We start from the raw sequence: 11,578 nt of genomic DNA, 5'->3' as shown, positions 1-11,578 counted from the left end.
ATTTTAAATGAAAAAATATTTAAAAATAAATAATATTTTAATTTCTAATTTTTTTTATTTTAAAAAATATTTTATATTTATATTTGTATTATTAACAAATAATATGAATTTATGTTTCTTATAATCTACAATTTTATCTTTTACAAATGATAAAAATATAATATAAAAATATTAAAAATTATTTTTATCAAATGCATATAAATTTATACTATAGAAAAAAATAATTAAAAATATATTAAAAAATAAAAATTTTATATAACATATTTTTTTATATATATTTGTGATTATAACGAACTAGATTAAAATATTATCATTATTATAATAAAACTTTAACAACTCGCAGCACTTTAAAAATTATAATTTATCAAACACTTACCTCAGATTTTCTCCACAATTCTGCTACAGTTTTTTTTCTTCACAGCACAGCTACAACTATTTTTCCCACAGGACAACTGTACTAAACTGGCGTTTAGTATTGTTCAAGTTTAAAGAACACTTTGTCAAAAGTTATGTTTTGCGGATTAATTAGTAAAAAAATGTTTAAGAACCAATTTTCAAACATCTATATTTACTACGATACAATTAAACCTCATAATTATTTCTATACACAGTTTTTTTATATAATTTTAATAAAATAAAATTGTTTGGAAATATAAATAGACAATGTTCATACACACAGCCGCCCAGTCGGCCCAGCATATCTGTATTAGTCTAATTAATTATTGCTCCTAGTTTTTAAGTTACTGTTTGTCGTTGAACTGTTAATGCTTATTTAGTAACCGATGTCTTTGGGGATTGGAACACGTAGAAGCTGCATGTGCTTAAGTCCTCCTCTTTTGTCTCGCTCAACTTCAATTTCCCACCGTAATTACCAATTTGCCATTATTACGCACTTTCTGCCTTATGCTGTGCTGTGGTCACACACTTTTCTCATTTTGTTTTTTCGCATTTTACACAATTACCCTTAGTGCCTATTTGCCAGTCTACACCTCGCCCGGTAAAGTCGTCATTCCTCAGACGTATTTCTTATAACATTTTCTTTGATTTGGAGCGCTTTCATGATTGAAGACCATATATTATTTAAGAATATTTGCATAAAATTTTGAATTTTAATTAAGCTGTATAATGCCAGTGTACCCATACGAAATTATTATACCTAATAATAATAATACAGACAGCAATATAAAGGGCAACATGGTAAATCCCTTTATCTAATTGTTTGTAAAAGTATTGTTCGAGTAGAATACTTAGAAAGACTCCAAAACCTTGTCATCTGCGTACGATAGTAGTAGTTTCGTCTTCATCATCCGTCCCTACATAATTTGGGAGTTTTATTTATTTGAATTGTTTTTATTAAATTTTCCTGAATTTCTCACCAAAAACTGCTGACTGCTTTAATAGCTCTTCTTCAATATCACAAAAGTTCACACCCTTGTCTGTCTATCACTAATACCGCCATTAAAGACCACTTTTCTTGTTTTGATTGCTCCTCCTACACGTCATACGACCCTTCGTTTTAATGTTTTTCAGAAAGCAAAGCCCTCCAGCTTCATGGACGGCGGAGAAGAAGAAGAACTGTTACGACAACAGCAAAATCAGCAAAGATCAATCACCATCAGTAACTTTCTTCATTACTAATACTCTCAACAACAATCCCCGCCTCAAATACATTGTTTTCGTTATCCTCTTTCTCTTGGCATGGTTTCTTCTCCTCTCCTTTCGATTCCCACTCACCAAAAACGACAACAAAATCTTACACCCAGTTGAAATACTAACCAAAAACGACAACAGATTCTTACGAAAACAAGCTGAACTACCATGGGTCCAGACTTGCCAAAACGGCAATCTGTCCATCTACGTGTACGATTTGCCACCAGAATTCAACATCGCCCTTCTCCAACGCTGCCGAAAACTCAATGTCTACACCGACATGTGCCCCCACGTCGCGAATCGCGGTCTGGGCCGGCCCATCACACCACTGGGCTCGTCTTCGGCGCCGTCCACCTCAACTAGGCCCAGCTGGTACGCCACCCACCAGTTCATCGCCGAGATGATCTTCCACGCGCGCGTGGAGAATCACGCGTGCCGGACGTGGGATCCGGAGCGGGCAACAATCTTCTACGTTCCTTTCTACGGCGGTCTCGACGCGTCGAGCAAATTCCGCGAAACCAATCTGACGGAGCGGGACGCGCTGTCCGTCCAATTGGTTGACTTTCTCCAAGAGAAGCCGTGGTGGAAACGGAACCACGGTAAGGACCACTTCCTTGCTCTAGGCCGCACCGCATGGGATTTCATGAGGAATACAAAGGGAAACGACTTCGGCGCCAACTGTCTCCTCAACCTCCCCGCCGTTAAAAACATGACGGTGCTGACAGTGGAGAGGCAGCCCTGGCAAGGGTCAAACCAGCACGGTATTCCTTACCCTTCATACTTCCACCCGTCCACGTGGCAAGAGGTGCTTACGTGGCAGGAAAAGGTTAGGAATTCGAAGCGGCCCCACCTGTTCTCGTTCATCGGTGGGCCCAGGAAGGGTCTGGAGAAGGCGGCCATAAGAGACGAGTTGATCACTCAATGCGCTGGGTCGACCCGGTGCGAGCTCTTGAAATGCGGGTCTAAGTGTCACGACCCGGCCCATGTGATTGGCGTCATGAGCCGGTCCGTTTTCTGTCTCCAGGCGCCCGGGGACTCGTTCACGCGGCGGTCAACGTTTGACTCGGTCCTCGCCGGTTGTATTCCCGTGTTCTTCTCGCAGCACACGGCATATAGCCAGTACCGGTGGTTTTTGCCGGAGGATACAAGTGAGTACTCGGTCTTCTTCGATGAGAAGAGCGAGGACAGCCGGAGAATCGAGGAAGAGCTTGCCAAGATTCCTGGAGAGAGAGTGGAGCGGATGAGAGAGAAAGTTATAGGGTTGATCCCGAGGTTGACGTATACACACCCGAACGCCACTGGAACCGGGTTTGAAGACGCCGTCGACGTGGCTTTGGCGGCGCTTGCCAACCACGTACAGTTCAAATTAGCTTAATTAATTAGGTTTTAATATATTATTAATTTTTTTTCCCAGTTTTAAATAAATTCATGAGTTACAGTACAAAAAGAGAATTTCGAATATTTCTTTAGGTTGTTTTGTATAATAAATGCATTCCGGTGATTGCCGACACTTAACTTCAATTCTTTTCTTTCATTTTCCATTTTAGTGTAAATAATTAACTAACGTGTTTTTTATTTCACTTTGATTTCTATGTTATTTTGTGTTAGTGAATATTTTTGTTCCTGTCTAGCCAATTACAATGATTTTCATGGCTTCCACTTATAAACCACCGACAGCAGAAAGAAAGAAAAAAGATTAAAGAAACAAATAATTAACATTTATCCAAATGAACATTGCAAAGAAAAAAATTATCCAAATGAATATTAGTCATAAATAAATACAGAAGCGCGCGAGGTGTAAATTGCCAAATTTAAATAGATAATTAAATGGAAACTCTCGTTAATTTAATTATTATTATTATTTCTTAGTAAAAGAAAGACTAAATAAAAACAGTGCTCAGAAAATAAAAGAAAAAAACCTTAAATAGGTGTAAAACCAAGATAATGGTATTTTTTTTAATAATAATAATAATAAAAAAACAAAGATAGTGGTAGGAAACTGCGAGGTCCACTCATTATTGATGTTATGGAATAAATAAACCAATGTGGTCTAGTATAAGACTCCACTTCAAACACGTGTGGTGTAGTAGGAATTAAAAAATATCAAATGCAAACGCAACTAGTGCATGATTTTGTATGTATATATAGAAATAAACAGGTCATTTTATACAAGAGGATTCTTAGAAAAATGAAAAGAGAAAAGTGCAAGTCAAGAATTGGTAATTCATGTTGACCACCGACAAGGAGTAGTGTATGTAGGGAACTTGAAAGAGAGCGACTATTCAAGCAGTGATTTTATGTAGTACTAGTATGTATAGATAATTTAATCCCACTTCAATTCGTGTGTAGTCACTTAAAAAGACAAATGTAGATATAAAATGAAATGATGGGTTGGAAAAAGATAAAGTAATAGATGAATTTGTATATAAATCTATAAAGAAGCCACTCCAACTACGTCTACGATAGAGTATCACCATTAATAGAATCCTATATATAAAAATGGTATATTATTATTTTCTTAAGCTACTTTTAACAAAATAATACTTTTAATAGTAATGCAAAATGTGTTAAATTTACCATACTTGTTAGGCCACACTGCTCAATTTATTAGACCACAATCTGTAGGTACTGGTTTACACCTAATACTACTACAAAAAATAGTCAACAATATTATACTCAATTTATAAGAGATGGTCTTGTGCATTCCTAAACTAATAAATTAAGAATTATGATGAATATAGTACATTAACACAGCACAACAACATTTAAATAGGGTTGATTCCAATGAGGAGAAAACACATGTAAGCTTCATCTAAAAAAAAAACACATGTGAGTAAGCAAGTTGGCTTATTCAATATTTTTCTATTTATTTAATTCGGCAACCTACCCCAGAAAAATTCCTAGCTGAATGTTTAATTGCATAAATTGCGGCAGTGTATAAGAAACTCAAAATATCTCATTCAACTATTGACAAAATTATAGATTTAAATCCAAATAATTCCCTAGACGTTTTCCATATACACAATCAAGCTTCGTACCACACTCAAAAACTGAAAAAAAAAAAAAAAAAAAAAAAAAAAAAAAAGGTCTCCTGCACTCAAAATTTTAATTTTTTGTTTTTCTACTTTTTCTACACTTGGGCTTTCTAAACATGAAAAAAAATTGGAATAATGTTTCAAAAGGAATTCACAATAAAAGTTAAGTTTGAATTTGACACAAATATCTTTCATTTTCTTCAATATATGACAAAGGGGAGGATATTTGACAATTGAACCTCAGAAAGGGTACTTGTTGATGAACGCTTTCCTTGCTCATCTTTCCCGTTCTGTTGTTGCCAACATGCTTCGATATAAGCTTCGAGTTCTACTGTTCATCTTCAACGAGCTGCACATTGTATCCATGCTTTAGGTCTGTACAAATAAAGTATTTTAGCATAGTCTTTAGACATCTATGACTATAAAATTAAACACAATACAACAGGTGTTTAGACTTTTTCGTTTGATTTAAAAAAGAGACAAGTACTATTATCTTCGAAGACAATATTAACATGGCTGTAGTCAATGCTATTATGGAAATAGATTTTGATCAGCCGATATATGGTTGATAAGAATAAGATGAGCAGTACCCAATTAGATAATTTTACTATTTAAGAATTTATTCAGGTGTCCCATAATATATAGAGATATAATGAGCTGAATTATTAAACAGTACCTTTCACAGATGGTTTGTCATATTTATCTTTCCTCTCACCCTCATTCTTCCATTCACTATCATCGTCATCATCGTCGTCACCCATTTCATCCCTTCCATCATTGCCTATATCACTTTCACTGGCTGTCTCCCATTCAGAATCATCAGTTTCTTGCCCATAAATCTCACCAGCATCACCCTCACAGTGCACACCGCCATGTTTGATGGCTGCCTCTCTAAACAGCCATGCAGCACGCATTTGCTTTTTGACTAATCTTTCAGCATAGTCAGGAACCTTATTTTGCCTCAGTGACAGATCAGGATCATTTGATTGAGAACACTCATTTATAAACAGAATGGCGTCTAACAAGCTCTCTTTTGCTAAACCAAGCATGTCATACGCCTGAGCTCTTCTCCAAAGGCTTTTGGCATGACGGTTAAGAGGGTTGTGAAGACATAGTGCACGTGTAGCATCACTTATGGCAGCAACCGGTTGTTGTAACAGTAGATAACACTGAGCACGGTTACTGTAAAGAACAACTCTCTCCTTTTTGGATCTCACAGGACACAATGACAGTGCTTCCGAATACTTTGATGCAGCTCCAGCTATGTTTCCCGAGGAGAACATAGAATTTCCTTCAAGCTTGACTACTAGTGCAGCCGCTTGTTTAATATGGAGATCCTCTTTGGGCATAGTCTTTTCCCACTTCAATCTCTGTCTGGAACTTAATAGTTCTTCAATAATTTCTTTAGTGCGACTGCTTAGAGAGTTACGACCTGTCCCTGATGACTGAATACATTCCTGAAGAACATTAACAATGGAGTCTCCAAGTTTCTTGTGATCACCTAGTGTTGTGATTTCAGCAAGGTCTACAAGTGTCGGTACTGCCTTATCAATCACCTATACAATAAATGTACTAGCATCAGGATGGTATAGAAGAGTTTGAAGTAAAAACAATCCAGCAGTCAGATCTGTTATTAGCTAAGTATGATGTGAAAATTTGGTAAGAGCATATTACAAGTACTTGGCCACAGTATGCCGCATGCCAAATATTTGCTAAAAATTAGCCTAAATAAGATGACACTCCCATTTCAAACAATAACATTGAAAAAATTCTTTAGTGACATGTTTTCATACAATGAGAATAGAGCTTTCCCATTTTAAAGCATCATGAGAAGGTTTATAGACTACACTATCTCACACAATAGATGGATCTGAATGAAACTAGCAAGCTCAAAACTTTCCTTCTGCTCCTCGTCAAACACATAGGAGAGAAATTAAAGCATTATCTAATTATGTAAATAAATATATCTAAGAAAACAGTCACCTGCTTCAACAAAAAAATAAGCTTAAGAAAGCATTACTCATGTCATGTTTAGTGAGGCACAATACACATAAATAATTTGCCTCACAACCTTTAATCTTGCACTGGCAATATTATATGGGTTTCCTAAATAATTATTTTACTACTATGTTCCTTCCCTGTTGTTTCGGGAACAGAACAAACAAAAATGTTATGTCTTTTCAACATCAAAAGAGGGCACAATTACAGTGACAGTAAGATACATTGTGAATAACAGCAAACTTCTACAGGCATAAAAAATAGGTTAACTTACTACTAAAACTAAGAAAACAATATAAAAACATAACAAAAATGAAGGGCTATACAGCTAAGAGATGATGTAAACGGCTCATTTAGCACATGACACTCACCTTATGACATGTATTTGGATCTTGAAGCAACCAAAGAAGACAATCAATAGCCATGTATTGCCAATCATCTGACGACCGAGCAATGTTACATAACGCTTCAATCATACCCGGACAGCTGGCAACAGGTCCTCTCCCCAGCTTATGATGACAAATTGTTCTTAGTAAACCTATACCAGCTGGTGAATTCTCATTAACAAGTCCACCCCACATGCCAGGTAGCTTTATCAAGAATTCAGGCTTGCAAATGGTAGGAAGAAACTCTGGTTTGAAAGCAAAACAGTTGATGAGCTGCAGCGACCAGCACTGCAACTGGCTTGCCCACTCCTCTGCCTTCCTGGATTCCATTTCGACCCCACCCATGCCGCGTGTGAGCAAATCACAGTGATAGCTTAACCTTCTATCAACATATTGGTAGAAATGTGAGTATACTATTTCCAGTGAACTCGTTGCTAGTTGAATCGAAAGTTCAAGAATTTCACCATGACTAGCTACAGCAGAAAAGGTGCTGCCATAAGTTGCCAAGTGTCCTAAAGCTCGAACAGCTACTCTCTGCTCAACCCAAGTTAACCTTCCCCTCAAAAGTTCAACCAAGGGAGGAATAACCCCTGCGTGCACAGAGTTTTCAGCGAATTCTTCCATGTTCATGGTATAGGATCCAATGATATGTGCTGCATAGTAAGGAATGTATATATTCTGGTCATGTGAAAGCCAGCGACGATTCTTTAGACCTTTCCATATAAGTGCAGCCATGCATTCAAATATCCCCAACTCAATGAACTCAGGATCATTTGGATGTGCCATGGCAGTATTCCAAAGGCCACTGATAGGGAGAACCTGACCATCATCATCCTGCGCAGGGAGGTCCCTAAAAAATTTCAAGATGCTTGCTCTACGTTTGCTCGGATTACCTTCCTTCATGACACAAAAGAAGCATCCCGGGTATGGACAGTCAGAAGAAACTTTATCCATGCTCAGAAATTTGTTACTCGATATTCATATAGCATCCACCCAACTCTTCAATTGATATAAATCCACTAAGCGTGCCAATACTGCATGAAATGGCATGTTGTCTTAGCATCCAGCAGAATCTCATGTCCAATATAAATCACAGTACACTAACTGATAATGACAACAACAATAAGGAATGACTAACAAGCTTCGGTTCCTTAACCATATTGTGCGTGCATAAATCAATTTTCATATAACATGTAAGAGTATTCCCATTCTATAAGCTCGTGAATTTCAAAACACTAATATTCCCAATCCTGCGATACTCTGTTTGCAAATCCTGAAGTTTTCATACTAGTTAAATATCATTTTAAAAGATCAAGCTACTTTCCTACCAGCCAAAGAGTGAAATAACAACTTTAAACTGTCTACAAGTTCAGTTGATGTCAAAATCAATCATATTACACCAAGTAGTAACTAATACATATCAAACTATAAAATTGTTGGTACTTATTTTATCATTCTCAAGGGGAAAAAAATGTACTTTCTTCCCCAATATAATAATTATAATAACAATTCTACTTTAATAAATAAAAATGAAAACTTCAAACCATTTCTTAGTAATCCGTGATAGAATAGCTGACGAATATGCCACAAGCACTACAATTTCTCTATGAAATTTTCAAACAATAAGCGAGTGATTTTCTCACTCTGAAAGCAAGTAATAATCAAATGAAACAGATCTAAAGACTACAACTTTATGTAGAGAATTACACATTTCCAAAGAGACAGATCAAAATAAGAACAAGAAGATCCCAACCCTAACTTCTCCCACCTGTAAACGAACTTCAAATCCCATGAAAATCAATACACTAGCACACTAAACCTTCAAAGAGAAAAGCCTTTAGATACTAAAAAAACAATCAGAAACAAACCCATGGAAGAAAAAGAAAACAGATATCAAATAAAACAGGAATACATACCTAGAATAAGTACTTTTGAAGACTGGAGATGAAAAGGAAAGTGCTTTCTCTCTCTCTCTCTCTTTCAGTCTGGGAGGGAAAAAGCTTATTACTTTGCTTTCTTTGACTTTGATTAGCTGAGCTCTTCTTCTTCTTTTCTTTTTCACTTCAGTCAGGGCTAAAGAAGTGGATGTGAACGAAAATATGGGTGAAACGACGGCGTTTTAAGGGTGCGTTTGATTCTGACAGCCGGACAAGATCATTTGCTGGGCTATGTATGAAACGTTGCACTGTTCAAACATTTAATACTCAACATACTACTACTTACTACCATTGTCTGAAAATATTTCGCTTCCTTTATAAAGTATTTAAACTCTACCACGCTCTATTTAACAAAAAAAAAAAAAAAACTCTACCACGCTCTCATGTTTCACGCGCTTACCTTAAATTACAGAAAAGAAAAGGCAAAATTATTGTTCTTTTTTTTTTCTTGAGAGAGAACAAAATTTTGAGATCATGTAGTACATGAATACTATATGTATAAAATCTCACCTTAAAAAAATCTCTAAATACTTTTTTTTTTTCTTCAAGATCATGTAGTACTATTTTTGTTTTCATTGTTTTTTAAAGATCATATGGTAAAACAATAAATCATACAGCACATGAATTTAGATTTTTTTTCCAAAAAGAAAATATTGAATCTCTTTAAATTTGAAATAAATTTTCTGTTCAGCCGTTATTTTTTTTTTTGTTTGGTTTGCTGATTTTTTTTTATATATATACAAAGTTTTTTCTTAATCAATTACTTGTGATAGTAAGATAAAAATAAACATGTGGAATGTGTTCATACTTCTTTTTTTCATTAACGGTACTTTTCTTTTTCTCTGATTACCTTAACGTCGTACTTACCATATAAATGTTTATTTTGAAAAAAATAAAATTAATTAAATAAATTCCATCATAGGCAATGTCAATTGAAGAACAAGCCAAAATTGATTCCAAAATACAATCAAGGATTCGCCACCAAACATGCAATACAGAATGAAAATTTTAAAACCCAATTTAATTATAATATTAACTAACGAACTATAAGTGGACAACTACAAGGCAATTTATGGGAAAGCTAAAATTAATGTAATTTTATGGTAAATGCGAGGTGTCGATTTAGATAGAGTTTTTCTGTATAAGTCCCAATTTTCATTTCATAGTATTAGCTTACTGTTATTTCTATTGACAGTTAATTCTGTTAAGTGTTTTATTAGGTTGATTAGTTCAGTCTGTTAAGTTAGTTACTTGGTTAGTTTTTTCTTTTGCTATTTGCTGTACTTGTATATATATACCTCTGTAATCTTCATTCCAATTTAATTAATTCAATTCAATCCTTCTCTCTTGTCAATTTCTCTCACCACTCTCTGCCTATTGGAATATGGTATCAGAGCGGAGAATCAAGATTCTCCTCTGATCTCCTTCGCTTCCGCACTTTCTTCCTGCCAAGCCGTGCTTTCTTCTCCGGCAATGGTGGTGCCCTTTTCTATCAATCTACTATTTGTTCTTTGCTGATTTCTTTCGTGAAATCGTGTCCTCTCTCCCCTGGATTTTCTTTCCAGTGTTCTCTTCTGATCTGCTATGTCGAACAACAATCAAGAAGTCGAAGCTGAAACTGGAGTTGCAGCTTCTGCCGTTTCTGCAAATCAATTCATCAATCAAAGAAGCCCTTTGGAGGATCCCTCAGATCCTTATTATCTCCACCATGGAGACAACCCTGGTAACATTCTTGTTTCTCAACCTTTAACTGGACAAGACAATTACATATCATGGAGCCGAGCTATGCAACTTGCCATTTCAGTCAAAAATAAATTGGGATTCTTAGATGGTTCTATTTCTAAACCTAATCCTTCTGATTTTAATCTCTATAATGCATGGATTAGAAATAATAATATTGTGATATCTTGGATTCTTAACTCGGTTTCTAAGGAAATTTCCTCTAGTTTACTCTATGATGAATCTGCAGCCGCCATTTGGACTGACTTAAAGGTTAGGTTTCATCAAAGAAACGGGCCACACATATTCAATCTCAGGAAAAGTTTGATGAATCTTCGACAAGAAAGCCAAAGCATCAGTATATACTATACCCGTCTCAAGACTATATGGGAAGAATTGTCCAACTATAGGCCAAACTGTACCTGTAATGGATGCACCTGTGGTGGTGTAAAGAAGCTCCAAGAACACCACCACATGGAGTACATCATGTCCTTTCTAATGGGACTTTCGGATCATTTTTCTCAGATTAGAAGCAGCATTCTTTTGATGGATCCACTGCCTGAAGCCAATCGAGTTTTTCATTTAGTAACTCAGGAAGAAAACCAGAAAGGTAATCTTGTCTCTGCAACTGATTCGAACTCTAATATGGCTTTTGCGTTTCAGACAGATAAAAACAACACTTCCAAACCTGATACTCAAGGATCGAAAAATAATCCTCCAAGAAGAAATAGACCCTTTTGCACACACTGTAATGTGCTTGGTCATACTATTGAAAAATGCTATAAAATCCATGGATATCCCCCTGGATACAAGAACAAATCGAAAGAAGCTTCAGCAAACCAAATTCAAACCA

At 35.9% G+C, this 11,578-nt stretch overlaps 2 protein-coding genes across 7 annotated transcripts; one reads left to right on the top strand and one right to left on the bottom strand.

Moving 5' to 3' along the window:
* The first annotated feature begins 1,123 nt into the window (after positions 1-1,123).
* On the top strand, positions 1,124-3,230 carry LOC115714633 (probable xyloglucan galactosyltransferase GT17). Its single transcript, XM_030643379.2, has one exon. It carries the CDS (start codon positions 1,520-1,522, stop codon positions 3,023-3,025), a length of 1,506 nt encoding a protein of 501 aa, XP_030499239.1. The 5' UTR covers positions 1,124-1,519; the 3' UTR covers positions 3,026-3,230.
* A 1,562-nt stretch (positions 3,231-4,792) lies between these two features.
* Positions 4,793-9,341, bottom strand: LOC115712851 (uncharacterized). 6 transcript variants are annotated; one of them, XM_061114271.1, is made up of 5 exons: positions 8,986-9,335; positions 8,838-8,888; positions 7,055-8,103; positions 5,362-6,241; positions 4,793-5,034 (listed from the first exon to the last, which is right to left on the bottom strand). In XM_061114271.1, exons 3-5 carry the CDS (start codon positions 8,021-8,023, stop codon positions 5,027-5,029), a joined length of 1,857 nt encoding a protein of 618 aa, XP_060970254.1. In that variant the 5' UTR covers positions 8,024-8,103; positions 8,838-8,888; positions 8,986-9,335; the 3' UTR covers positions 4,793-5,026. The 6 variants fall into 6 exon arrangements, with proteins under 6 accessions (XP_060970254.1, XP_060970252.1, XP_030497103.1 ...); XM_061114269.1 differs by having other exon boundaries at positions 4,793-5,060; positions 8,986-9,332; XM_030641243.2 differs by lacking the exon at positions 8,838-8,888 and having other exon boundaries at positions 8,986-9,341.
* Positions 9,342-11,578: the final 2,237 nt, after the last annotated feature.

The sequence above is a fragment of the Cannabis sativa genome, chromosome 4 (assembly GCF_029168945.1).
Source record: "Cannabis sativa cultivar Pink pepper isolate KNU-18-1 chromosome 4, ASM2916894v1, whole genome shotgun sequence".
Classification (NCBI taxonomy): domain Eukaryota; kingdom Viridiplantae; phylum Streptophyta; class Magnoliopsida; order Rosales; family Cannabaceae; genus Cannabis; species Cannabis sativa.
This window is presented reverse-complemented; position numbering and strand designations above follow the sequence as displayed.